Source organism: Podospora pseudocomata (genome assembly GCF_035222375.1).
Source record: "Podospora pseudocomata strain CBS 415.72m chromosome 1 map unlocalized CBS415.72m_1, whole genome shotgun sequence".
Lineage (NCBI taxonomy): Eukaryota > Fungi > Ascomycota > Sordariomycetes > Sordariales > Podosporaceae > Podospora > Podospora pseudocomata.
Genome location: NW_026946363.1, coordinates 5,916,891 through 5,941,946, shown reverse-complemented (window position 1 = coordinate 5,941,946; position 25,056 = coordinate 5,916,891). Strand labels below are relative to the sequence as shown.

Here is a 25,056-nt window from a genome sequence, read left to right as displayed (position 1 = left end):
TAGATAGGTATGGATCTATGAGTGCGATCAATGAAACGATAAATTCCCGAACACACCCCGCGTCTGAACCTGGCATGGCGCATAAATTAACTCCAGATGTCTCTGAAGATTTCATTGAATCGATTTCTCAGAATAATCACCAAGTACCATGATATAAAGCCATGAAGCTCAGCCATGAAATAAAACCATAACTTTTCACCGAATACTTGTCTCAGCAACCCCCAACCCCCAAAATTTCGGTATTAAGTAAACCACTCCCAAAGCCCCTTTTTTTTCGAACCGTGATGCACCCATGTTACCCCCCGGCTAAGATAACTGCAAACAAACACCACTAAGTGCCGATAACAATGTTGGAAAAAGGGTGATGATCAAGGAGATGTCATGAAGCAAATTTTCTCATCCTCTCTGCATAAACTCATGTGAAAATCAAGGCCTGTCGTGTCAAGTCATGTCTTCGCTCGTTGCTCAGTCTTTGCCCATGCCCCGTTTGTTGGCATCTTATTCGGCCTTGTGCTCCAGGGACTGCATGTCCGGAACTTGGAGGCCGCCATTGGTAAGAGTCTGCTTGGGAATAATAGGGCTCCCATGGCGGCTGCTGGCAAACTGTTGCAAATAATGCGTTAGCTTCTCACTATCAATGACTTGGTGTACATCAACTTCACTTACGTTGCTGGCAGCACTAAGCAGCGCAATCAGCGAGCTCTGGACTACATCCTCGTGGATGCCCACTCCCCAAACCTTCTCTTCCACACCCGGGGCCACGCACTCGATGAATGTTGCCGCCTTGACTTCCCGTCCCCGACCGACAGCATGCTCCTTGTAGTCCTGGACATCCAAGTCAATACCAATGGTTCGGAGAGCGTTTGCGGCACTGGAGATCGGACCGTTGCCACGGCCGCGGAGCTTGTACTCTTTGCCGTCAATCAAAATGACACCCTCGAAGACTCTCATCAGATTCTTAGTATCCTGGGTCTTGCCGGGGGCTGGAGGTGCGGGAGAGGCGGAACGGTCGGGGTTGATGTTGTAGTCAACAATGTTGAAGCGGGAGTTCTTGTCAAGGTGGTAAGTCTCCCGGAAGAGGTCAGTAATCTCAGTGGGAAGGAGCTCGCGACCCTTTTGCTCCGCCATAGCCTGTACGACCTTGGCGAAAGCGACTTGTAGACCACGTGGGAGGTCCAGATGCAGGTTTTGCTGGATAACCCAAGCGGCACCGCCCTTTCCAGACTGCGAGTTGACGCGGATGACGGCCTGGTAGTCGCGACCAATATCCTTGGGGTCCAGAGGGAGGTAAGGAATCTGCCAGTGGTCGTCGTACTCCTTACCCTCCTTCTCCCGGATTTGGAAGCCCTTCTTGATAGCATCCTGGTGAGATCCGCTGAAAGCGCACACCACCAGAGACCCACCGTACGGCGCACGTGGGTGAACCTCGATCTTGTTGCACTCCTCCACTGTCTTGATGACCTTTTGGAGGTCCGAGAAGTCGATGTTGGGAGTCACGCCCTGTGTGTAAAGGTTGAGGGCAAGAGTGACCAGATCAACGTTTCCTGTCCGCTCCCCATTGCCAAACAGGCACCCCTCTACTCTGTCGGCTCCTGCCATCTGGGCCAGCTCGGCCGCAGCAACCGCACAGCCGCGGTCGTTGTGAGGGTGAAGGGACACGCAGATCTTCTCGCGCTCGGAGATGTTGCGGCAGAAGTACTCGATCTGGTCGGCATAGACGTTGGGGGTGGACATCTCGACGGTTGCCGGGAGGTTGAAAATGATGGGGTTCTCCTTGGTTGGGCCCCATGCCTCCTTGACAGCCTCGCAGATCCTCACAACAAATTCTGGGCTGGTATCCGAGAAAGTTTCGGGACTGAACTCGAATGCCCACTCGGTACCCGACTGCGACGGATCGTCCTTGGTCAGTGACCGTACCAGAGCCGCACACTTGGAAGCAAGAACCACGCTCTCATCTTCCGAGAATCCAAAGATAACCCTCCGGAAACATTCGCTGGTAGCGAGATAGATGTGGACAATGGCCTTCTTGGCTCCCTTCAGCGAATCGACTGTGCGGCGAATGAGGTCCTCTCTGCAGGGCGACAGGACTTGGAGCCAGACATCGTCGGGTACGGCGCCCGGGGTCTCGATCAGACGTCTTGTGAAGTCGAAATCGGTCTGGGAAGCGGAGGGAAAGGATACTTCAATCTCCTTGTAGCCGAGCTCGGTGAGCATCTGGAAGTAACGCCATTTTTGATCACCGTTCTGTGCAGGGAACATCGTTAGCCAAACTGTTGTCTAGCAGTCGGACTCCAGACATACCATGGGGTCAACCAGACTCTGGTTGCCGTCTCTCAAATCTGTTGCCAGCCATCTTGGGGCCTTCTCGATGACTTTGTCTGGCCATTGACGGTCTGGGAGGTTCAGAGGTTGGAACCTCTTGTACTTCTTGGAGGGATCCTTAAGCCTACGACACCACAAATTACCCGGTTAGCCATTGTTTTCCGGATTTGTGTCTTGTGTTTCGTGGCACTAGGGAAAGCTGTCCTGCTGTGTTCTGCTGCCATGTTCCATGGAAAACAATGGGGTCAAACCTGGAAACTTACATAGGCATGGTGGACGAGATGCGGGGTGTTGAATCAAGAGGTGCTTGATGGATGCCTTGCAACGGCCTTTAGGTGCGACGGAGGAAGTTAAGCTGCAAGTAGAGTGGGCCGAGAGCAGTAGGTGTACTGTGATTTGCAACTGAGAGGGACCAGACACCTAGAGCTTGTGGAGAGAGACTCTAGGTAATATTCGTGGAGCCCAGGGAAGATTCTTGATAAATTGGCGGACAAGTGCCTGTTGAAGTTGGGATGAGAAGCAGCAAGAAACAAAGAGGGGTGCCTAGGTGGTAGGTAGGTAGATATGGAATATATGGACAATGGAGATCTAGGTGGACGGGTAGATCATGGATACTTAAAGAGACGAAACAAGCTGGCGGGCCTGAGTCATTCGAGATGAGTCCCCGTAATCGTCACGGCGCAAAGACCGGCCAAGGGCGCCCGAGAATGCCACTACCACGAAACAAAAAGAGGAAAGCATGGGACCCAGCCGAGGGGTTGCCGTTGCCATTGAGTGCCCAGCATTCGCCCGAGTCCCGTTTTTCATACATAAACGCCCTCCTGGGACTCGCCACCAAATCAACGTCCGCCAGCAAGCACGCCAGCTCGGTCGGCAGCCGGTTGAGGGCTTGCCGTGAAGAAGAGATGCGCCCTTGAGAACACAGCACATGATGGACAGATACCTGAAGTTTGAATCCCTGTCCTACCCCAGCACCGAACCCGAACCCCTCCACTAGCAAGCCAAGAACCAATAACGTCGACTCCTTTGCCTGCCCTGCACAAACTTTTTTTCTTTCTCTGCAACGCTCTGCCCATCCATGGCCCGCGTGGGCGGGTTGACGTGAGGCCGACCTGCTTTTGGCCTCTGCCTTTGCAGGTCAAATATCAACTGGAACGAAGCCTCTGATCCCCATCCGATTCGTCGCCGATCACCGGTCAACCTCATGCTCCCAGCGGAAGAGGGGGTTCCCCGGCCTTGGAGGGGCATCAGAATCCACCCACGTAAAATGTGGACCCTCCGACCTTTCAACGGCCGCTGGAAACCGAACAAGCATCGGATGGCGCCATCAACTCAACACTCGCACATGGGACTCGAGAGCACCAGTCATCAGAAATATCCAAGTGCATCACCCGTCGGCGGGTTTTATATCTCCTACACGCGCCATGTCTTCTCGCGACTACACTAGAACACCCAATGCCGAGCCCCGCAAGCCTCACCGGCTACCAACACATCACATTTTGGCACTTCCCGTTCCCGAAGTCACCAGAGAATACCTATATCCTCGACTGCATGCTGCAAACAGACCGCAACATACGGCCCCTTTTTCCCTTCCCGTGTCACCTACCTTTGCCCCTTTTCTGTCCTACCCATCCAGCTGCTGCAATTATCACCGAAATCCTGTTTTATATGACCTTCAAAACCAGGTTCCCCGAGCCCCCCAAGCACGGCTGAACAGACCAGTACCAAAGACTTTTACCCCACGAAACGGCACGGAGACGTTGCAACCTGCATATAACCACCAGCTTGCAACTATTCCCGCTGTCGATCAATGCTACTCAGGAACATCTGATCTGATACATTGCTGATCGTTAGGGTTGTAGTCGAGATCAACAGCTGAAGTGGCTGTACGTAATCGACTTATACATGGAGGTCCTTGCCATGTGGTGGTGTAAGCCGAAGTCGGAGTTGGCTTGTATAAACGTCCATTCTGGGATATGTCGTGCTCGAGACTGAAGGCTTTGTGACGTTTGTGGACATATTGAGCCGTGTTTTTCGAGAATGGTGGCAATGGGTCATGAAACTTGGAACACGATATGTCGAGTTACATCACGACGATGGAAAGCCGAGCCCTGCAGCCCCGTGGGCTTGATGTCAAGTGACGGAGCTGTCAAGTACCAAACTGAAGGGTGAATTGACAACAGGGCAGGATGTTGGATTTACCAATCCCTTCATGTCTTCAACTTAGGCATGTTGTAAATTCAGAAATCAAATTGAAGAGACCTCTGGTGTCATGGTGTTAAAGCCGAACTCCATGACATCCGTCTGTCAAGAGTTCGAAGTTCAGGTAGCAGCCTATCACATTCACAGGAACACGTTCAAGGATAAAACACGTACCTGAGTTGAACTCTTCAGACGTCGGGCAAAAGACAGATGTTTGCGTGGCATCAGCGAACATCATTGGACGTCGCATACCATGAAATTGAGAAAGAAGACCAGATGCAGTAATTCATATCAATTATCTTGCCTCTCCATACCTAAGCCATAAAGCCATTCGCTTTCTGCGTGTCAAGCCAAGGCCCGTCTATAGGGTATATAAAACGCTCTTTCCCCCCTCCTTCTCTCCCCGTTATCCAGCAACATCATACACAAAAGCACCCTTCATATCCCGTTATTTACAAAAAAATCACACAAAACCCAGTGATAAACCACCACCCACCCAAGAATAAAAAGGCCAAGGGAATAGAGAAAAGAGAAAGAATGTTAACCCCCTATCCTATCCGAATCACCAAGCCACCCACCCTCCCAAAGCAAATAAATACCATCGAAGTGAACCAACCCCAACCCCAACCCCTACTGTCCTGCTCACTACCAAGTAAAGCTCTCCTCCACAAAATCCACCACCGTCCCCAACCCCTGCATCCCCCTAACAGCACCCCTAACATCATCCCCCAACCCCCCCGGACCGCAAACCCCAACCACCATCGCCCCCATCTGCTCATCCTGCTCCTTAGCCAGCAGCGTGACCACGTTCGGCCTGCCCGGCAACTTTTGCACCGTCCCGCTCGTGCTCAGGACATTAACCCCCATCGCTGTCTTTGGCCTCGTCACAAAGATCTTGATCCGGAGGATCTCTTGCCTGTTGGGGAGGCGCAGGATCTGCTCCATGTAGGGGTGGATCCACTCCAACACCTCGTGGTCGCGCACGATCCAGACGAGGGTGATCCGACGGGTGCAGGCGGTGCGGTCGTTGCAGCCGTTGATCAGGTGGCGGATGTAGGAGAGTTGGTGGGTGATTCCTGTTGCGCCGGCAAAGAGGACTACGTGCCCGTAAGAGTCGAAGCTGTGGTGGCCGGCGTAGGGGCCTTCAAAGGCTGCTCGGAGGGTGAGGGCTCCCAAGGGGGAGGCACGGGCGGTGTTGTAGAGTTGGCGGGTGAAGCCCGTGTGGGCGCCTATGATGAAGCTGACGGTGGTGGAGGTGGGGGTTGTCCCCGGGGGGTGTTTTTCTGAGGAGGATGAAGAAGAAGAGGAGTAGGTGGGGAGGGAAGAAGGAGAGTATGTATGCTCGAACCAGGCGATGGAAAAGGGGTGGTTTTCCCAGGGTTTGAGACCGGCAAAACGCAGATAGGCGTGCTGGCCGGGTCTGACGGGGATGTGCCGTGGGAGGTGCATCGTCACTCGGCAGGCCTCGCCGGGCATGGGCTCGACCGTCGCGGTGGTATAACCCCTAGACGACCGGTTGGCATAGGCGAGGCGGATGACGCGGGCGAAGCGCTCGGCGCCCCAGAGGATGAAGATGGCGAGAACCCAGGGGATCTGGGGGAGACCGCCGTGGACGGTGGCGGAGACACAGTGAATCCAGGTGCAGATGAAGGCAACGAGGGCGAGGATTATGTGGGTGTTGAGAAAGGACTCATAAAAGGCGTGGCGGACGGGCGAAAGGGAGAGGACGAGGATGACGAACATAGCGACGACGCCGACAGTTCCAGAGCTGATGAAGCGGTCGTAGAGGATCTTGTGCTTGACACCCTCCCAGCCGTCGTCGGCTACTTGGACGACAGCCCAGGCGATGAAGTGGATGAGGACCTCGAAGACGGACATGCGACCCATCCATCGGTGGAGGAGGTTGTAGGTGTCGAAGCTGATGTTGAGAAGGCCAATAAGGGGGTTGTTGCGACCGGCAAAGATGATCAGGGGGATCATGTTGACGACGGAGAGGGTTCCTGATCGGCCACGAATTTCGGCACAGAGGGCGTACTTGTTTGCTTGTTGCCAGTCGAGGACGAACATGTATGCGAGGTTGCTACCCAGATATACGAGGAGGACCGCTGCCTGGAGTCTCGATGGGAGAGTGCCCATGTTGACAGCGCTGGAGAGCTGGATCTCGCGGTTGTGCCTCTTCTTCCATAATGGGGCGTAGATGAGTGACCTCTTCAGACCGGGCATCCAACTCCATTGCTTGACCTTCCAGAAATGCTGTTGCCTCCCCTTCGTATTCATCGCCGAAACCAGCCGTAGCTTGGCCCACGCCAACTGTCCTATCCTGATGAGCAGTATCAGTACCCCCAAGCCGCCCAATGTCCACCATAGGATGTCGGTGAAGAGCATGTTGTTTGGCTGATTGACGCCGTTGAGACCTGTATTATAGGGGGTGATGGTAGGGTTGGATATTGGTACTTCTTGGGTATTGGTGATTGTTGGTATTGTGTCTCGTAGCTGAAGTAGTGCTTCGGGAAAAGTGAGGTCTGGATCAGCGATCCCGCGCCGAGGATGGTCCATCCTGGGACCACGCATCTTGATGGTTGGGTGGTGGAATGGAAGATTGAAACGAAGTCGAAAAAGTCGAAGTGATCGTGATCGTCAAACAGATATGGAATTGCTCCAATGCGCCCAGTGACTTGCTTCTTTCCCCAGCGGTTTGTTGTCACCGAACCGCAGTGGGTGTATCCGCGTCAAGAGTGGACGTTAGGCCACATACATTGCTATTGTGTGGCCAACAATGGAGAGGGAGGGACAATAGGACGAGAGGAGCAGGTCCCCTGCCCTCGCGTGCTCTTGAGGGCCACAACAAGGAAGATTCCCCCGGTGGACAGGCAACCTCCAGAAAGGATTGGTGACCCTGTGTAGATAAAGGAAGCTTTGACCAGGATCGTCAGGTCGAAATTGAGACCGTCGTCGAGGCCGTCCTTGACTTGGCGCCGAAACGCCGGCACAGATCTGGAGATGTCACTAAATTGGCCCAGCGCAATCGCAACGGTCTCTAGAAACGAGGCTAGAAAGTCGCCAGTCTGGTTCGTAACCTGGGGTAATAAATTTCGTGGTGCCTGCTGTGGGCGGAGACAATGTAAACAAGCCGGGTGGATGACCAGGTCGTGTGCCGACTGCCGTACTGTTGTCGAGAAAAGTCAATTGTTGTTGGCTCCAAAGGACAGACAATAGAGATTGCCCACGGGATTCCAGGTGAATGGGCTTTTGTTGGCCTGCACAAGTGAACCAGAGAGGGCATACAAGAAACAAAGAGAGGTTATAACCGTGGAACTCGCGTAAAGAAGTGTGCGCGAGAGCTCCCAGGGATATATGTCGAATGATGAATCCCAAAATTCATAGGGAGGATCGCTCAAACGAAGGGAAGTGGGCGAGGTGAGAAGAGACAGATATCGTTCGGTTCGAATTGCGAAATGCCGCCCTTTTCTCTTCCAAGTCGTCCCTCACACAATAACACAGACAGCCAGACACAGTCCGACTCTGGTCCGTGTACCGAGTGACTGAAGCACCGGGCTAGAAGGCAAACCAAGATGGTCCCGATAGAAGGGATGAGAAAATGGGCCGAGGGTAGGAAGATGATAGTCGGAGGGCAACACAGACTCTCCAAAGTTTAAAAAACAAAAGGCAGGAAACTAAAAAAGAGAAACCATCGTGGCAGCACTGGAGTCACTTGACGGCACCATCCGAGATATGTACGGGATCCAGGTACATGATGTGGCATCTGCCCACCTGCCTGCCATCTCGCATCTTGCCCCTGAGTGAGCGGCAGAAGCGAAGGGCCAAAAGGGAACATGTTTTTGCGGCGCGACCAGCCCATTCTGGCTGACAGAACTTTGGACAAACTGCCGTCATCCAACCGGGCCTCCGGGATGGGTTCCCAACGCTCCCAACGAGCGTGGGGTCCCCGGAGTTCCTTGCCACTCGCACCCTATCAAGACCAGGCGGAGGGCCTGCATCCAGACCGAGCGAGTCTTGAGTGGTCATATCCATGGGCTGGCGGTGGAAATGGTTGGTGTTGTCCAGGGGCAGGGTGGAAAGCCAAGACATGACGACCAAGTCGTCGGTGTCTTGCTCAAAGCGATTTCATAGGGCGCGGGGTAGCAGCAACGGGATTCAGAAGTTGAGGCAGCTGAGCCATTGGGAGCTTCTGATTGGTCCAATGTTTTCCAGGGCGTTTCTCAAACCCTGCCCGACAGTCCGCCCCGCCAAGAAAACAGCTACCTACACAAACAATCCAATCAAGACACCAGCCCTGAGGTACCAAGTATTACACATCGCCAAGTCATCGAGAAGACGGCTGGGAAAGTAAAGGACGGAAGTTCTGTAAATATGAGACGTCCAAGATCTCTTGTCGAGTCTCTTACGGCCCGGTCTCCAAGCGATAGATATTCTCCGACTCGACTCTCACCATCGCGGATGTTCACTGTGCTTACAGCATACTGTCATCCCATCACTCACCGCGCAACTGGAGGATCGCCGTTCCGTCCCACAGGCCTCCCTACTTCTGCATCCCTGTGCCACTGGCACTGGCTTGAGAGAGCGACAAACTGGCCTGCAGGCTTAAGGCAGGTACCCGGGTGTTCCCATTTGCCATAAACCAAGGACTTGGAAATCGTCAAAGAGTCGGGATGACAGAGTTTGGTGATGTGATGTGGCTGGGGGCGCCATTTTTCAACCTTGTGCGTTTTTAACCGCTCCCAGGCACCATCAACCTACTTGGAATGTATCCCTTCCTGGGAACGGAACACTCTTGCATGTTTTGGCATGTTTGTGGCGGAAGCTGCCGAAGGAGGGCAAGTTAAACTCTGCCTCGTCCAACTTCCGAGAGCCCGCGCGCCGGCACGATTTTGGATACGGAGGCCAAAACACACATGGCACAGCACACACACGACGCAATCAATGTTTCGATCAAGCTAACATTTGCACGCGATCCCTCGGCGCTCGCTTCGATCAATGGTGGTTGTTGTACGAGTATCAAGCCGAGGGCTGTATTCACTGTTCCAAGGAGCTGTGGCCCACGGCTTCCGGAAATGACTGCGTAACCGCTGTCTGTTCGTATTCTGTTTCGTTACACCCTGTGAGATACTATGGTGGCGAGGTGGTGGACTCTTTAACCCATCCTCGACGAATCTTACCATAGTGGCTCGGAGGCTATGTTTCCATGCTTGGAAGATCATCTAGCAGGCCGTTGTCGAAGCCGAGCCCCGATCTGTTCACCGTATCCGATATCCCGGGAAGGCCGTGGAAGGTAGTCAAGTTGCTTTCAGACATCGAGGCTGATCAAAAAAGATATCTTTAGCTTAGGCCTTGGTTAAGCTGTGAGTTTGCCAACATGGCTGACAAAGAGTGATGGAGGTCTCAATCTTGGACTCGATACACTGGTGATACGCGTAGAGATCTGTGCTTCTGCTATGACATGAGACTATCCATGCTTGCCATCTGCGGATCGGTTTACGAGCTTGACCAGGCAGCCGGGATGAACTCGAAGAACTATAGTGTCAATGCCATGACATTAGATTGTGAGAGCCAGGAAGACATGTACGGAGATCCTGCTGAATCGGCAGTGCTGTCCAGTTTAAGAAAGCGCCACCTTTTATTAAACCAAGAGAATAGGAATGAATCGCAGAGCGCGAGATGGGATCTGATCACCATACTCCGTAAAACCATGGGTGTTGAGATGAAGTTGATAAGGCCCAAGCGTCATCCCACCTCTAGCTTACACCCCACAGTGCCAACACCGTGCCCCAAACACCGTAATCCGTCATCGCATTGGCCGGAAATTCCCGCCAGAAAGTAAAGCCGGAATTGAGATGCCAAGCCCAACCCGGGAACAGCATCACGAGTGAAACTGAATTGGCGCCGACGACGACGAGCTCGCCAAAAACCCTCGAGGGACCCCTTGATACTCGATAGTATCCCCCCCAAATCGCCCACCTAATCTGTGCGCCGCCCCGTACAACCAGACAATCCCTCACAATGGGCTCGAGCTCGTCCAAGCCAGCGGCTACCGCTCCCCAGACCTGGAAGGCGTATGTCTATTTACTTTTCCGGCTCACGAAGCTCTCAGCAGCAGTCCTGTTAACTGACGTTATTTTCTACAAACAGCCCCGGCTCAGCAGGCCTCTCCACCGAGCTCGTCCAGCACCTCCAGTCCTCCCCCGAGGTAAGCCACCACCACCACCACCACCACCCCACCATATCTCCTTGCTCCCTCGAAGCTAATTCTCTTCCCCACAGACCGACGCCTCCCGCCTCCAGGCCATCGAGCTCGAGATCCAAGCCCGCGTCGCCGCCGAGCTCAAGCGTCTCCGCGACCAAGAATCTGAAGCCCTCCGCGCCGCCCAGGCCAAGCTTGCCGAGTCGACTGACGACAAGACCGCCGACGACAACTCCAAGACTTCGTATACTGTCTCCAAAGAAGTGCAAGCTCTCCAGAAGAAGCTTGAGGAGCGCAAGAGGATTCGGTCCCAGCTGCCGGAGAGCCTGGAGAATGCTCGGTCTGGGGTGGTGAGGTGCTTGAGGGAGAATGACAGGCGGCCGTTGGACTGCTGGAGGGAGGTGGAGGCTTTCAAGGAGGAGGTGAGGAGGGTGGAGAAGGGGTGGGTTGAGAAGGTTGTTAGTTAGGGGTGGTAACGAAGTTGGTGGTCGGAGGGAAACGAAGGCAAGGGGCCGAGAGCGGTGTTCATAGAGGGATTAAAACGAGGTGAAGATGACGAACCACCCAGAGTTGGCTTTGAGAGCACTGACCAAGGGGTGTCAAAATTGTATCATATCGAAGGGTGCCGAGGGCTGGTGGGAGATATCACTCAGTCGAGGCTTAAAAGTGAGCAGCTATAGACAATGGACTGGAAAACAAGGCAAGCAGGCGTTCAAATTGCATTTAACCAACCCCAAAAATGATGAAATGTTTCAACTTTAGCTTGTTTATTTTACAGAACCTCAGGAGGCTCAAGTATGATTCCGATACCACCCTCCTCACTTTGCTGCTCCTTTTCAGTCGTCTCCTGCTTCCCCTTCTCAAGTTCCTGTTTTCTCCTCAGCCCCTCCGACCGTTTTCTCTCCCTCCTTGCGTCTGCATCCTCCCACCCATCCTTCTTTTTAGGTCCCTCCTCAAACCACCTCTTCAGTGCCTCCCTAAACCTCCCAATCCGCCTCTCATTCTCCTTGAACAACTTCTCACTATTTCTCACCACCCGGTCCAAGTACCCCCTCCCAACCACCGCCCTCCTCACCCCATCCGTACCTTCCACCCCGATCAAGCTCTCAAAACTCAACCCCATCGACCTGACAGCAACAACAGGGTTGTGGTCGTCGTCCTGTCGTGAAAGTAAGCTCACAGCGCCCGTCTCTCGAAAGCCAGCCTCCATGCCCGCCTGGATGACCTTTTGGGCGTGGCAGTGTGATGCCGTTAACACATGTAAAATCTAATCTTGTTAGTCCCTTTCATCATGGAAAAAAAAAATTGGGGGTGAGACTACCATGGGCTCAAATTTGAAGTGCACCATTCTCCCCTTCTCGTCACCCTCTCCCCCTTCCTGACCCTGCAACGACACCAACCCAAACAACGATTCATACCCCCGCTCCAGCTGTCCAGGCGGCAACGAAGAGATGGGATCATGGCTGACAAACAGCCACTCCCCGCCTCCCTTCCCCCCAGCACTCGAACTCCTCACCCCTCCCGCTGGTGCTGCTTCCTCCCGCTCATCTTGTGGAGAGGTACCAGTAGAGCGGCCTTCGAGGTAAACGCTGACTCTGCCCGCACAACTGCTTGTTGTCACGAGCCCTTCCCGGGCGTTGATTTCGTCGATGAGGTCGCGGATTTCGACATCGACGGATCCTTTGGGCGAGAGGTCGGTGTATTCTGCGTCTGGGACGGAGAGGGCAGACAAGATTTTGGTTTTGCGGTTGGTGAAACTCTGGGAGGGGGGAGGGAGGGGTTTGGGTGGTTTTGACATTTTGATTTCGAAAAAAAGGAAGAGGGAGAGTAAAAGTGAAAAATTTGAGAGGAGTGCTGATGTGAGTCCGAGGTGTGAAAGAAGGTTGAAGAGTTGAGGGTCAAAAAGAAGTGGGTCACGTGTGGTGGGTTGGGAGGTTGAACATTCAAGGTTGACAATGACGCTCAAACCCCTACTTTCACTGCTGCAAAATAAAAGCTAGGTAAAGTAATGTAGTGTAATTGGAACAAGAAGGCAGCACCTGTAGGTTTAGTCACATCAAGCGGCCAACACATAAAAGTTAAACATACAGGTCAACTTGTCTCTTTACTCCGAACTGACATCAAGCCAATGGGTATAAATAATATCTCCCCATACTCCCTCCCCCTTCCCCCATTCCACCCCTTCCAAACCCGCAAGCACAAGCAAAAACATGCTTTTCCCCCCTTCCTCTCCAACAGTCTAACTAACCCCCTTCCCCCCCAAAAAACAACAAATCCAAACAACCCAATCCTCCTCTCAAAAAGATCAAGAAAATACATTATGTAAGGGGGAAAAAACAAAGACTTTGTGCTGCGTGGTGCGTGTGCGTGTGCGTGTGCGTGTGGTGTATATGTACAACCAACTGTACAATGTCTCCCAACTCTTGAATGATGGGTCATCAAAAGTCCGTAAAAAAAACACCCAGCCCCACCAAATCTTACAAGAAAAATGTGTGAAACGCCGCCGCTTTGTATGTATGAATGAACATCTCGTTGGGGATAAAAAAGGAAAAACTCGTAAGAACTTTGCAGTAACAGCGTGGGACATAAGCGTCAAAAAAAGGTGTGTAAAACATGTCAATGAAGAAACGAACAAGACAAGTACAGTCGGGGAATAAGTCTGGTAATGAGGCGTAAAAACGGAAATAGTCAAAAAGATTGTGTGTACAGTAGTAGCACAATGTTACCATCCGAGTCGATGGTGTGGTGTGTGGTGTTTGGTGTTTAGTTTGTTGGTGGTTGCTGTGCAAGTCCGCTCTCGAGGTCGTGTTGAGACCTCAGTTGTCTCGGCCCTTGAAAGCCTTGCTGTTGTTGTTGTTGAAGATGTGGTGAGTTCTTAACATCTTGCATCTCCATTCCCTCTTTCGAGTCGACGCCGGCCCCTGGGTTAGCGGGAACAGCCTTGCGAGCTTTCTTAATCCTCTTCGTCGGTGCGAGCCTCTGATCACCCTCGTACCACGATTTCTTGAACTGATAATACGTTGGCGGCCTCGGTCTGCAGAGCACCACAAACCAGTTCCTGAACCAGCTTCCTTGGGTGTAGGCTCTGAAGCGTTCCGCCTTGATGAACTTGGAAGAGTTGAGGTATTCACGGGTCGTCTCACCCCTAGCCATTAGGAACACATGGTACCCCGTCAAAGCGGCTGGGTACAGGGAGGCAATGAACCCGTAGATGACCATGGCGAAGGGCATGCGGAAGTGAGAAATTGACGCATTGAAGCTGATTTTCTGCTTGTGCTGGTAGACCAGAATCTGTGCAAGCGATGCACCAGACAGGTACACGCCCAGCAAGGTGGCGGTAAGGATGAAGGTGAAGAAGTAGCGGTAGTTGCGCCGGCCAACACAGTTGTTGAGCCACAGACAGTGGTGGTCCTGGGTCTCGACGCAGTTGTCGCAGAGACGGCAATGGTGGGCTCGTGGTGGACGCCACATCTGGCATGTCTTGCAGTATTTGCAGGGCACCTCCATGGCAGCGGCTGTCTTCTCGGTAGACTTGATGAGCACCCATTCGGCCGACGGCAGACTTGGCCTCCAGGGGTCATTGTTATCTGAAGGTGGGAATCGATGTAGGTTGCGTGGGAGGATCTGGATCACTGTTAGTCCATGCTCGCTCACATCATACAAAAAATAGGCCTACCCCGGGATCCGTGGCCGATGCATGGCAAAAAGAAGACACGCAGAGGTAGTAAAGATAGGCGAAGGTGATGGGTATCGCTGGGGAAATATTGTTCCATATCCAAGGTGCCGAGAATATCAGAAACAAGATGCCAGGAATGACTACCAAAGACCCTGTCGCAATGTTGACCGGTCTATCTCTCGCATTTTGTAACCTGCCTCCAAAAAAGAAGATTGTGTTGCCCTGGAAATACTGATAGTTGCGGCCCACCTTCTTGGTCTTCTCCTCCGACGGGTGCTTGTCGTCCCTGCTCGCGGGTGGGAGTTGGGGTGACGAAGCTACCGAGTCCAGCTTCTCGCCGCCCTGCATTTCTCGGTTGCTGTGGCCAGAATCGTTTCTCGGCATAAGAAAGTTGGATCGCAGAGATCGAGGTGTTCGCACAGGAGTCGGGATAGATACGCCAGCTTTGTTGTAGGTTTTGCTCATGTCGAGGTTAAGGTTTCTAGCATCACCAGGCTTCCTCTGCAACGGCCGGACGCTATCCGAAAAGCTCGAAGTCGCATGGTGGCCTGTCGGACTCGTGTTGGCCGTCCTCCTCTCGTACATATCCTGCTCGGTAAACTCCGTTCCTCTCGAGGGTGGTGACCGCATGTCCCCTTCATCAGCGGACTGTCTCACTACCTTGGCGCCTGGAGCCGAGTTCAGGCTGTCGCGCGCCGGGTTGTGGGGGTCCTCTTGGGACATAAATTGCCGGTTCACCGTCGTCGGTCTCGCGAATCCTCTTTGCGCCTGTAATTTCTGCGAACTCATCGGGCGAAAGAAGGCATGCGATGTCAACGACGGAACATGGCTTCTGGTTGCTGAACTGGGCGGTCGAACTGCCTGTGTCGCGCTACTGATGCTTCCAGTCCCGCTCCCACGCTTTCCCGCCAGCCCCTGACGTAAAGGCGTCCCTGAGCTCCATGGAGGTCTCCCAGATGCTCCTGTCCTCGCCGTTCCTGGACGAGAACTAAGGTCCGAATAGAAAGCGCTCCTCCTCTTGCCGCCTGCCACGCGGTGCGCTTCCGTGTCTCCGCCGTCATCCGTCATGATATCGGTCATCCGCGAGGAAATTATACTCGGGGGACCAGCCATCTCAGATCGACCCGGAAACTGGGGAAAGCTGTCATCGTTAATGGTGCTGGTAGGAGAGAGGGCCCTCGGCGCTCCCTCCCCGGGTGCCATGGTTTCGTCTTGCCGTTTTCACTTTCGCTCGGCTCAGGGCTCGGTTCTCGGTACTCGATTGGATGCAATTTTGGATCGAAGCAGTTCGTTTGGCGGCTCAAGTTTCAAGTATTGTTCGTACCGCGCTATAACATCGCTGGTCGGCGGGATATGTGGTTGGAGAGGTCGGCCAGACACCAGGCAACGGACTCGAAAAACGGGCCTCAAGTGCGACGAAGAGGAAAGGACGACTCGGTGTGATGATACGAATATCCGTTGCACCGTCACTTAGACTTCGAGGGTCCGGGCGCGTTACACACGGCTGGAATGCAGTGCTGGAGGGCAGTGGCTTTGGGACGGGTAATGCTCCACACTGCAGCTGTGTCTGCCGTCTGGGTGCGATCACTTCCGTGGATTTTCGCGTTTGCAAAACGGAGCAGCTGAGATTCGAATATGGGTGGTAGAGAGCGCGAGTATGGTTGATTATCAAGAGAGACAAAGAGTTGGACAGATATCAAGAAGGAGGGGAAAAAGAGTGTCGAGAAAAAGCAATAGTGTGCGAATGGCCGCCCTGGGGACTTTGCCGTGAGACCAAGCAAGAGTCCGAGTCTCTTGTTCGTTGCCCGGAGTGTGAATCGGATGGACTTCTTTTCTTTTGGCAACCAACGAGTTGAGGAATCTCACTGGCTGCGGCCAGGACCGTGCCATCCCCGTTCTCCTACTATTTCCAGTTTTTGTTGCCCAGGCGAGTGGCCCAGCATCAGCATGTCCAGTGGGGGACTTGCATTGGCCTCCGATCTCTTGGGTTAATTGCGCTGCGTCAGGTTACCCCTGAATCCAGAGCCATGCTCACTGTGATATCACTGCTATCATGCTCTCAAGAAAAGGCAAAGCTCGTGGCACAAACATGCGGCAAACACAACTCTCGAGAAGAATAGCAAACAGCGACTTGGAATTGCGCTTTGGGCAATCACTTGCGCTCAGGGCTTCGACATCTGTCCAAAGGATGCCCGGACTATGTGTGACCTGAATGATGTGTGCTGTTCGAGAGAGACAACTGATGCGACCCAAGCTGCCACCCGTGCCTGTGTCCCTGTGCATTGCAGCTTGTCCTGTGATCTGATGCTGCAGCTCGAAAAGGGAGGCGTGGAGTCAGCAGCTGACGGCCAGTCCGTGGCAGTTGTCCGCCCCCGCTCCACCCACAAAAAGACATGATTGGTCAGAAAGCTTCCCCAAGCTTGATGACGATGACAACCAATGACGGCACAGCTCATACAGTTCGGATGCCTTACGTAAGAAACGGGCGCCAAGCCTTCAAGCTTCGGCCCTGACGAAATCGTATGAGGGCCAGACGGCCAGAGCTAGCATCACGATTCCAGTTTCGAAGCTCCATTGCATCAGCAACCGCCTTTGACAGACAACACCGCAGAGATGGCTTCCCTCATCGCCCGCAGAGCTTTTAGCACGACCGTCCGTCGCCTCACCACCGGCGAGGAGGCTCTCAAGAGCGAGTCCAAGAAGAACCCCGAGATTCTGGTGCGTCAAATTCCGAGGTCCAACCGCCGCCATTGCCGATGCCGTCGTCCCGGGTGCTGAATTGGTAGCCCGCCAGGGCAGTTCGACACAGCTTGAGAATCCGAAAATTAGGTTGGAAACATGGCACGGGGCGCACGGAACGGCGGCGGTGGTTTGACTGTAGCTGGGAGGGGTATTGAAGGAACATGTGAAAGCTGATATGATTATCATGATAGATCCTCGGCGGTATCATGGTCTGCGCTCTTGGTGGTGCTGGCTACTACTTCGGCCGCTCCCCTACCAAGTCCACCTCCGAGAACACCGTCCCTATCGCCGACAAGAGCATGCCCTGGGAAAGCGGTTCGACCCACGGCAAGTACCAGTATCACCCCGGTGGTGATGCCAGCGCTGCCCCCAAGGATGCCCCTAGCGCTGTCAACGTCGTCGTCGTCCCCAACGTCACTCTGCCCAAGGTATGGACTGTTATGTAGTATGCTTGAGGCAAATACTGATGCAATGGACAGGAGCTTCACGACAGATACAACAAGTGGGGCAAGGATGGCTATTAAACACTTTTTTCAGCTCGTGGGAGAGAGGGGGAGGTATTGCACAGGCAGTGAATGATGCATAAAAGAGGGCATCATTGTAAATATCTGGCTAGATGGCGGTGATACGGGATCCAGGGCGGTCTTCAATAGAGTGCACTATTCTTGGTTTCCCTCCGTTCATTGAAGTGGTTCAACAAAGATGTCAGAGACTCAACCTGGGTATATCATATGTTTGTAGAACTCAAGACGACAAGAAAAGGCTATACTAACACCTTCCCAAAATTCCCAGGGACGAACGCCTATAAATGCAATCCACCACTTTCAAAGTGCACCCAGTATACTCGTCCTCCAACAGATTGGCGATGCCTGGGAGTTCATCATCCTATGTGTCTCTTGGCAGCATCGGCAAACTGCTCTTGCTGGAGACGTTCGAGTTCCTCCAATGTCATGCCGCTCTGCTCAAACTTGTTTGCCTTCTTCTCACGTCCCTATCATTGGGCGTCAGCACGTCTTCGTAACAAAGGAAACCCCAAGGTCTCTCACCTTTTGGACTTCCTTGTGCTCTGCAGCGGCTTCCAAAACGGCAGGAACGTAGTCGGCAAAGCCGAGTTGCTCCAACGCCTTGGTGATGTGGTCACAAGCGATAGTCTTTTTGGCTTCCTTCTCAGAAATCTCGTTCGCCTCGCTAGAGATGAGAGTGATGAACTCGACACAGCACTCTATAAGGAGGTCGCGGGCCTCCTTGGCGAAGGCGATGCCTGTTGACGATGGCAGAATCTCCCCAACAATCTTTTGAACAGTGGCTGCGCCGAACAGTCAGTAATCCACACGCTTCTTTGGTAGATAAGAATGAGATACATACCTTTGGGGAGGGACAGGTCGTCATTTCCTATCAGACACGATGTTAGCAAACTGTCGTCTCAGCACAAAAGTCCAAGTCAACCAGATATACCCAGCTCATCATTGTCAAAAGCTGACCAGTAACGGTCTTGACGGGGAATGTGCTCTGAAGGCATTTTTGCTTGTCTTGAGGGGTGCGGTGAAGATGTTTGTTGTGGGGTGGAAAGGCAACAGGAGCAAACAAATCAACGATATATGATGGGAGGGTATTGTCCTCTGTTATCCCCGTAAATAAAGCCAGGGGGTCGACAGTCCCTATTCGTATGCCGGGTGACGCCTGAGGCTGTATAAGAGGTGTGTACATAACTTCAGATGACTTTAGGAAAGGGCCTCCACTGTGCTTAATAGTAGACTGCGCCCGCCAAACTCCCGGTCGCATCAACGGAACCAAAACGCCACCCGACAAACTCGCAGTGTAGTTTCCTCCACTGCAGAATTAAAAACACGGCGGCTTACCTCCTAACTCGTGGTCCGACATGGTGGTATATGTATGGTATAAGAAGGGGGTCTCGCCCTCGGGTGATGGATGAAGCAAGGTATAGTTGATAACGATACACTTTTGTTGGTGACGGTATCGAACAAAGTGATGCGATGCCGCTATTCAGTCTTCAGAGTGGTTTCCTCGCGTGTTGGAACTGGGTTTGCTTTGATAGACCTCGACACATGTTATGAACCGGAGAGCCGAGGGCTCTCAAAGCTTGAAGGTTGGTGAGCAGCCCTTTATACTCAAATACCTAGCCTCCCGTCCTTCCAAAGTGGTTCTTTGAAGGCTGCCAATGCCAACCAGGTCGCGCGCTCAGCTTGTCCCACAACGCATCTGTGGCTTGTGAGACCCACCCCCCCCCCCGCGCCATGTCGCGTGAGCGCCACAAAGCAACAGCGAAGCTCCCCACCTCAGCCTCATTTGGCTCCGGCTTGAAAATTTCAAGGTTCCTCTAAACTCCTTCCCTCGCAGTTGTTCCGACACCGAAAACAAAAAGGCGACTTCTCGTCGCGAATTTGAATTTTCCCTTCTTCCTCATCAACAAACAGCACTCCAATGCGCGCTCTGCCTTTGCAACACTGATCGGCGACATTGTAGAAACACGCAATGTTGCCTTTTTGGGGGGGCCTGATCACCCTCCCCCCCCCCCGACCATTCCAGTAAGGTAAGCATACAACCCTCCGCTTTGCTCAGTACCCCGACGACCTTCATATGATGATATACTCGTGTCGCCCCAATCATACACAATTATGGTGATAGACACAGTCAAGCCAAACGACACTACTGATCTTTTCCTCGTCCTCCACCCCGATTTTCTGCAGACTCTTCTCAGAATCCAAAGCTAATAGCTCAAAAAGTATTTTAGATGCCTGCTACGAGCCGCTTCGACTGCGACATACGAACACCATGATGTTTATTATCGTACTTTATCATTCCAATTCCGACCCTACATGACGGATACATTTCACCTGATCTCGTTTTCTCGGTCGATGGCTTCATGGCAGCTTGTTCTTCTACAAGAGGGACAGAGGACTAATATCGGTCCCTAGATCCAGACGGTGATGGCCGTGGTCTGGTTTTGGAGCTGTCTAGCTTGTAGGTAGCCTTCTATTTTTTATTCTATGTCTCAACAGCACACGGCAATGTGATGAACAAACTTTTCGTGCTTAAAAAACCGAATATACAATGTGGAAACCAATCAGACTTTTCATCTTTCGACTGATTTGCCGCCTGTATCATCTTGAATATGCTTTCACTCGTTGGTTATGGACATTTCTGACCGGCAAATAGAACCATCTCAGCTTATTCAACTCAATTGGTACTCGGCCAATTCTGGCGCATTCCACCTGCAACAGTTAGCATCTCAACCTCTTATCGTGTGAGGACTCAGGTAGGCACGTACTTGAAATACTGTCCGGCCAGTTCTGGCTTCGCAGATACAGCAAGATTAGCAATAACACCACCAGACTGCTCTGGTCTCACCAATGTCCCTGCTTCAAACTCTTTGCTGAACGCTTCGTGATCTTTTGGTGCCATCTCCGCCTTGCCCTTTTCTCGAAGTTCTTTTTGCATGTCAGTGTCTACTCTCCCAGGGCTGACGGCTACCGAAGTGATGTCTGGTTCCTCAACGGCAATGTGCTTGGAAAGGTGGTTCAGCGCTGCTTTGGAGGTTCCGTAGGCGCCCCAGGCGGTGTAAGCTCCTGTTGCGGCGCCCGATGAGGTGAAGATGAGACGGCCTTTGGTTTCTCTCAGGTAGGGGATGGTTTCCTTGGCTAGGGCGAGGGCGCTAAAAAAGTTGGCGTCGAAGAGGGCTTTCCAGTCGTCAATGGAGGAGTTGGCGACGCGGGTCATTGGCGAGAGGGCGCCGTGGTTGATGATGACGGCGTTGATGTGATGGAAGTGGAGGAGGGCGAGTTCCTTGAGTTTGTAGGGTGTCTTTGGGGGGTTAGTTGTGATGTGTGAGTTGTGTGTGTTTGGAGGTATGATACGCACATCAGGCAAGGTCATATCAGCCGCTAGATACTGGACTTGTGATGGGTATTCTTTCTGAAGCTCCTCCAGCGTTTCAGGGGAGCGAGCTGTGAGGACGACCTTGTGGCCTGCTTTCAGGAGGTGGGTGGCTATGGCATGGCCGATGCCACGGCTGGCGCCGGTGATGATAATTACTTGAGGTTCTGGCATTTTGTTTGCTGGTGGTGTGGTATGGTTTGGAAAGTTGGATAGTGTCCTGCGGTGATTAGTTGACGTAGACTGCGTAGCTGTTCGGGAAGAGCGTTAATCCAGATTTTCGGGATTCGGTAACACCCCTCGCTCGAACTTGATTGCCCCTCTTTGAGGTTGACGTTGTGGGTGGAGCGCGGGGTATCGACTTCTGCTATTTAACTGCCTTTTGGGGAAGAAGAGATGTCGAATCAAGGGCGCAGAATGGGGAATTCGGCTCGGGCATGATTGAAGATTGGTAGTCTGCTGAATTGTCCATTCAGAAGCATGGAATTCATGCTACTTGGTGGAGAGCTGGTTGGGATATCTGGAGGGGGTGACGCTTGTCGTTCATCTAACATCTTCATAGATACGATTGTTTCCACGCAAATATAGACCACTACATCACCTCTTTCAATTCCCAGCCCTGATACTGACTTACTTCATCTTCTAACTTCAACCTATTTCTCAGACTTTAAACACCCAACCCACCCTTACGACCAGTCCTTCAACCTCACCATGACCATCATCACCACCACCACCACCACCACCACCACCGACCCCAACGACAACATCATCATCCTCGGCTGCGGCATCATAGGCCTCTCCACAGCCTACTACCTCTACCTCTCACCAACCAACACCAACCCCATAACCCTCATCGATCCCTCCCCGGAACTCTTCTCCTCTGCCTCCGGCTTCGCAGGTGGCTTCCTCGCAAAAGATTGGTTCTCCCCCTCCCTCACCCCCCTCGGCGCCCTTTCGTTCAACGAACACGCCCGCCTGGCAGCTGAAAACAACGGCAGAGAAAATTGGGGGTACACACCCTCTACCTGCATCTCTTATATCCAGCACCATGACGGATCAAAGCAGCAGAAACGGGGTGATGACTGGTTGAGAAGTGGGACGTCAAGGGTTAATGCCGCGCCTGTGGAGGCGGAACATGACGAGGCGAGGAGACCGGGTTGGTTGAAGAAGAAGGAGGGGGATAAAGTCGAGGTTATCAGTGAGGAGGGGACTACGGCGCAGGTTGATCCTTTACGACTCTGTCAGTGGTTGTTGGGGGAGGTGATGAAACGAGGGGGGAAGGTGCTACAGCCTGCAAAGGCGACGGGGTTGTTGAGGGACGATCTTACAGGGGAGGTTAAGGGGGTGAAAGTGAGGGACTTGAAAGATGGGAGTGAGAGGGTTGTGAAGGGGAATAGAGTTGTGATTACAGCTGGGGTTTGGACACCAAAGGTGTTTAGAACGCTGTTTCCCCAGGCAAAGGTAGGGATGAGGGTGGGGAGTTTGGCTGGGCATAGTATTGTCGTTCGGACACCAATTTGGGATACAAGAGAGGGGGAGGAAGAGTGTCATGCTGTTTTTACTACGCATGAAAAGAATTTCTGTCCGGAGATGTTTTCGAGGTTAGGCGGGGGAGGGGAGGTTTATTTTGCGGGGTTGAATGATTCTACTTTGGAGGTTCAGGATCCGGAGAAGGGGAAAGCCAGGCCGTTGGATGAGCAGAGGGGGTTGCTGAGGGAGGCGGTGGGGGATATTATAAAGGGTGGTGATGGGGGCTTGGAGGTTGTGAGGGAGGGGTTGTGTTTCCGGCCTGTGACGGAGTGGGGGGCGCCGATTGTATCGCAGATCACAGGGGAGGACCTCGGGATCAGTGTTGGGGACGGGGGAGTTTGGGTTGCGGCCGGGCATGGGCCTTGGGGGATTGCGATGAGTCTGGGGACAGGTGTCGTCATGGCAGATTTGGTGGAAGGAAAGGAGACAAGGGTGGATGTAAGAGGTCTAGGATATCATGGGCCCAACACTCATCCTGTTGTCGTTCATACCATTTAGCTGAGGCTGAAAGCTGGGGCTGTCCTATGGGCAGTCTGGTTCGCAGGTGTAAGAGGCTTTGACCAAATGTACCAGCACCTACATGAGATAGCTTATCCTCCTTGTTCGGAAGTTCTTCTCCTGGTGCATTGCATGGTGCGTCGTAGGCAGTGAAGCTCGTTCCGTGTTTTGATTGGTTTCTCCGAGAGGGCGCACGGAAACGATGTTACAGCCCTCAGGATTTCTTGGCATTAATATGGATGGCAGCCCTACCTAGGTTGGTATATTATCAGCAGAACTCCCTTCTTCTCCTTCATCATCTGGCGCCCAACATAAACGCTTACTCCTGCCCTAGACCTTTAATCCAACTTCACACTGATCCACATGAGTCTTCGCCTTTTTCCCCGGCCTATTTCAGCGTTGTTGTCTGCTTATTTAGCCCAAAACTATTACCTACACATTATCACTTGCATACCAACACAAGAAAATCATTGCCCAAAGACTATGTAGCATGGCGCCGATACTCTATGGCGAGAACACACAACCTCTCAACCCCTTCCGATCAAGTGAAAAAGATTCTCCGCTGTGTCCCAGTGATACTCTCCAGGTTAGAAGTCTCAACACGGAAACCTCACCTTGATGCAGTCACAGTGGAGATTGTACTTGGATCTATCGCAATAGTCATTGGTACCTTCGGATTCATCTGCTCTTTCTTACAGCTTCACCTCATGTACGAGATGCGTCCATTGAAGATGAGAGGTATCTCGAAAGAGAGACCACTGTCGGTGTTCAGCGGCATACTTCTTCATCTTGAGTTTCATCGACATAAGACTGGACTGATGGGTTAGCGTGGGTTAGGAGGGTTTCGGGTTAGGGCTTCAAATGGGTATTTGTTTCTTGTTGGGCTGGGGTCATGTGAGATGGGGAGCTGGGGTATGTTTATTGCAGGGTCTTTTCTATGCTAATGACAGCATGTGTCCTGAATTGCTTGTTTGGGAATAAGCCTCATACTTTAAATATTGTGGCTGCTTCTGCTCAAACACCACTATTTCAGAAATATTCTGCCTACCCAGGGGAACAAACGCATAGATGAGGTGAAAACAATAGCTTCGCGGTGTTGAACCGCCGTGCTGTCTTTTGACCATTTTCTTCTGTGCTGCCCCACTATTCAGAATGTCAATGTTGAAGAGCTGATGGTGTAGTAGCATGTGGCTTGCCAAACAGCGGGTGCCCAAGTCTGGTGGTGGTTGTTCATACCACTGCTCGTTAACATTTCACTTGCCACATTGTACAGATGAATATGGTTTGTATTTGGGAACCACAATGTTGATAACCTTATGCAAAACACCTCAACCCCCAAAACGGTTCTCGGATTTGCTATCACAGCGTTGAACGGGTGTATATGAAGAGGAAGGGAGACACTGGATATATCGTAGCCGGTGCCAGCTGGTTGAAAGCGACAGTCTTGGACACGAATGAACATCGCAGTGACCGCGTGCCACGACAGAATGTACCACCGGCAAGGCTTCCAGGCAGAGGGCGAAGTTTTGACAATTACCACTCATTGAATACATTGTAGCTGGGTTGTGTTTACATGCTGCATTTCGTTCTTCACCTCTGGCTCATGGTGTTTCGCCTCAAGGCTCTCACCATTTGTGTCGCTTCTAGTTGAAATTCAGCATTCCCCTCTTCAATGTCAGACAGGCGTACCAAGACAGTTTAATCAAGCCCCATAAATAGAACACACCCAGAGCGAGGTACCCGAGCACCCCGACGTTGTATCGAGAGCATAAAACTCGAATGAAATGAGGTCCAAGCATCCCACTGTGATCGATAAAGTGCTTGACAGCGCATGGACCACCAAGATAAGGTCAGTGCGAACGGGACGTTCCGTGTGTTTGGGTGACTTGGCTGCTTGGCCTCTCTCAGCTCCCATTTCCCACACAGTCCTGAGCTTGGCTGTTGATGATCCAACAGGCCCAAGCTATCGATTTCGATAACAAATCTCCTTAAT

At 52.5% G+C, this 25,056-nt stretch overlaps 9 protein-coding genes across 9 annotated transcripts; 3 read left to right on the top strand and 6 right to left on the bottom strand.

The window, feature by feature from the left end:
- Positions 1 to 238: 238 nt before the first annotated feature.
- LEU4 (2-isopropylmalate synthase (Alpha-isopropylmalate synthase) (Alpha-IPM synthetase)) lies at positions 239 to 3,277 on the bottom strand. The gene is made up of 4 exons (XM_062886401.1): positions 2,586 to 3,277; positions 2,302 to 2,446; positions 667 to 2,247; positions 239 to 603 (listed from the first exon to the last, which is right to left on the bottom strand). The coding sequence occupies exons 1-4, from the start codon at positions 2,591 to 2,593 to the stop codon at positions 499 to 501; spliced, it is 1,839 nt and encodes a 612-aa protein (XP_062749485.1). The 5' UTR covers positions 2,594 to 3,277; the 3' UTR covers positions 239 to 498.
- Positions 3,278 to 5,169: 1,892 nt separating this feature from the next.
- Positions 5,170 to 7,095, bottom strand: QC762_119630 (uncharacterized protein; the record flags this gene model as incomplete). Its single annotated transcript, XM_062886400.1, has 1 exon — positions 5,170 to 7,095. The coding sequence occupies one exon, from the start codon at positions 7,093 to 7,095 to the stop codon at positions 5,170 to 5,172; it is 1,926 nt and encodes a 641-aa protein (XP_062749484.1).
- Positions 7,096 to 10,373: 3,278 nt separating this feature from the next.
- Positions 10,374 to 11,599, top strand: QC762_119620 (uncharacterized protein). The gene is made up of 3 exons (XM_062886399.1): positions 10,374 to 10,595; positions 10,672 to 10,729; positions 10,804 to 11,599. The coding sequence occupies exons 1-3, from the start codon at positions 10,543 to 10,545 to the stop codon at positions 11,188 to 11,190; spliced, it is 498 nt and encodes a 165-aa protein (XP_062749483.1). The 5' UTR covers positions 10,374 to 10,542; the 3' UTR covers positions 11,191 to 11,599.
- QC762_119610 (uncharacterized protein) lies at positions 11,068 to 12,632 on the bottom strand. The gene is made up of 2 exons (XM_062886398.1): positions 12,045 to 12,632; positions 11,068 to 11,990 (listed from the first exon to the last, which is right to left on the bottom strand). The coding sequence occupies exons 1-2, from the start codon at positions 12,519 to 12,521 to the stop codon at positions 11,496 to 11,498; spliced, it is 972 nt and encodes a 323-aa protein (XP_062749482.1). The 5' UTR covers positions 12,522 to 12,632; the 3' UTR covers positions 11,068 to 11,495.
- Positions 12,633 to 12,950: 318 nt separating this feature from the next.
- On the bottom strand, positions 12,951 to 16,557 carry ERF2 (Eukaryotic peptide chain release factor GTP-binding subunit). Its single transcript, XM_062886397.1, has 2 exons — positions 14,400 to 16,557; positions 12,951 to 14,347 (listed from the first exon to the last, which is right to left on the bottom strand). Exons 1-2 carry the CDS (start codon positions 15,600 to 15,602, stop codon positions 13,487 to 13,489), a joined length of 2,064 nt encoding a protein of 687 aa, XP_062749481.1. The 5' UTR covers positions 15,603 to 16,557; the 3' UTR covers positions 12,951 to 13,486.
- On the top strand, positions 15,724 to 18,427 carry QC762_119590 (uncharacterized protein). The gene is made up of 4 exons (XM_062886396.1): positions 15,724 to 17,117; positions 17,333 to 17,569; positions 17,621 to 17,863; positions 17,934 to 18,427. Exons 1-3 carry the CDS (start codon positions 17,013 to 17,015, stop codon positions 17,663 to 17,665), a joined length of 387 nt encoding a protein of 128 aa, XP_062749480.1. The 5' UTR covers positions 15,724 to 17,012; the 3' UTR covers positions 17,666 to 17,863; positions 17,934 to 18,427.
- NCB2 (negative cofactor 2 transcription regulator complex subunit ncb2) lies at positions 17,781 to 18,962 on the bottom strand. The gene is made up of 4 exons (XM_062886395.1): positions 18,597 to 18,962; positions 18,507 to 18,533; positions 18,188 to 18,447; positions 17,781 to 18,132 (listed from the first exon to the last, which is right to left on the bottom strand). Exons 1-4 carry the CDS (start codon positions 18,658 to 18,660, stop codon positions 18,022 to 18,024), a joined length of 462 nt encoding a protein of 153 aa, XP_062749479.1. The 5' UTR covers positions 18,661 to 18,962; the 3' UTR covers positions 17,781 to 18,021.
- A 1,116-nt stretch (positions 18,963 to 20,078) lies between these two features.
- Positions 20,079 to 21,486, bottom strand: QC762_119570 (uncharacterized protein). The gene is made up of 3 exons (XM_062886394.1): positions 21,021 to 21,486; positions 20,431 to 20,963; positions 20,079 to 20,374 (listed from the first exon to the last, which is right to left on the bottom strand). Exons 1-3 carry the CDS (start codon positions 21,207 to 21,209, stop codon positions 20,335 to 20,337), a joined length of 762 nt encoding a protein of 253 aa, XP_062749478.1. The 5' UTR covers positions 21,210 to 21,486; the 3' UTR covers positions 20,079 to 20,334.
- A 260-nt stretch (positions 21,487 to 21,746) lies between these two features.
- On the top strand, positions 21,747 to 23,063 carry QC762_119560 (uncharacterized protein; the record flags this gene model as incomplete). Its single annotated transcript, XM_062886393.1, has 1 exon — positions 21,747 to 23,063. One exon carries the CDS (start codon positions 21,747 to 21,749, stop codon positions 23,061 to 23,063), a length of 1,317 nt encoding a protein of 438 aa, XP_062749477.1.
- Positions 23,064 to 25,056: the final 1,993 nt, after the last annotated feature.

Excerpts from the sequence above, each read along its gene's own strand:
- LEU4 (XM_062886401.1), bottom strand. Across the intron at positions 2,248-2,301 it reads AGAGTCTGGTTGACCCCATG|CAGAACGGTGATCAAAAATG; the intron begins GTATGTCTGGAG and ends ATGTTCCCTGCA. Across the intron at positions 604-666 it reads TGCTTAGTGCTGCCAGCAAC|TTTGCCAGCAGCCGCCATGG; the intron begins GTAAGTGAAGTT and ends TATTTGCAACAG.
- NCB2 (XM_062886395.1), bottom strand. The coding sequence starts at position 18,660 with ATGCCTTCAGAGCACATTCCCCGTCAAGACCGTTACTGGTCAGCTTTT. Across the intron at positions 18,448-18,506 it reads CGACCTGTCCCTCCCCAAAG|CCACTGTTCAAAAGATTGTT; the intron begins GTATGTATCTCA and ends TGTTCGGCGCAG. Across the intron at positions 18,133-18,187 it reads AGCACAAGGAAGTCCAAAAG|GGACGTGAGAAGAAGGCAAA; the intron begins GTGAGAGACCTT and ends GCCCAATGATAG.
- QC762_119610 (XM_062886398.1), bottom strand. The coding sequence starts at position 12,521 with ATGTCAAAACCACCCAAACCCCTCCCTCCCCCCTCCCAGAGTTTCACC. Across the intron at positions 11,991-12,044 it reads ACTTCAAATTTGAGCCCATG|ATTTTACATGTGTTAACGGC; the intron begins GTAGTCTCACCC and ends TAACAAGATTAG.
- QC762_119570 (XM_062886394.1), bottom strand. The coding sequence starts at position 21,209 with ATGCCAGAACCTCAAGTAATTATCATCACCGGCGCCAGCCGTGGCATC. Across the intron at positions 20,964-21,020 it reads CTGATATGACCTTGCCTGAT|ACACCCTACAAACTCAAGGA; the intron begins GTGCGTATCATA and ends AACCCCCCAAAG. Across the intron at positions 20,375-20,430 it reads CTGGCCGGACAGTATTTCAA|GTGGAATGCGCCAGAATTGG; the intron begins GTACGTGCCTAC and ends TAACTGTTGCAG.
- QC762_119620 (XM_062886399.1), top strand. The coding sequence starts at position 10,543 with ATGGGCTCGAGCTCGTCCAAGCCAGCGGCTACCGCTCCCCAGACCTGG. Across the intron at positions 10,596-10,671 it reads GCTCCCCAGACCTGGAAGGC|CCCCGGCTCAGCAGGCCTCT; the intron begins GTATGTCTATTT and ends TTCTACAAACAG. Across the intron at positions 10,730-10,803 it reads ACCTCCAGTCCTCCCCCGAG|ACCGACGCCTCCCGCCTCCA; the intron begins GTAAGCCACCAC and ends TCTTCCCCACAG.
- ERF2 (XM_062886397.1), bottom strand. The coding sequence starts at position 15,602 with ATGGCACCCGGGGAGGGAGCGCCGAGGGCCCTCTCTCCTACCAGCACC. Across the intron at positions 14,348-14,399 it reads CATCGGCCACGGATCCCGGG|ATCCTCCCACGCAACCTACA; the intron begins GTAGGCCTATTT and ends ACAGTGATCCAG.
- QC762_119590 (XM_062886396.1), top strand. The coding sequence starts at position 17,013 with ATGGCTTCCCTCATCGCCCGCAGAGCTTTTAGCACGACCGTCCGTCGC. Across the intron at positions 17,118-17,332 it reads AGAAGAACCCCGAGATTCTG|ATCCTCGGCGGTATCATGGT; the intron begins GTGCGTCAAATT and ends TTATCATGATAG. Across the intron at positions 17,570-17,620 it reads CCAACGTCACTCTGCCCAAG|GAGCTTCACGACAGATACAA; the intron begins GTATGGACTGTT and ends TGCAATGGACAG.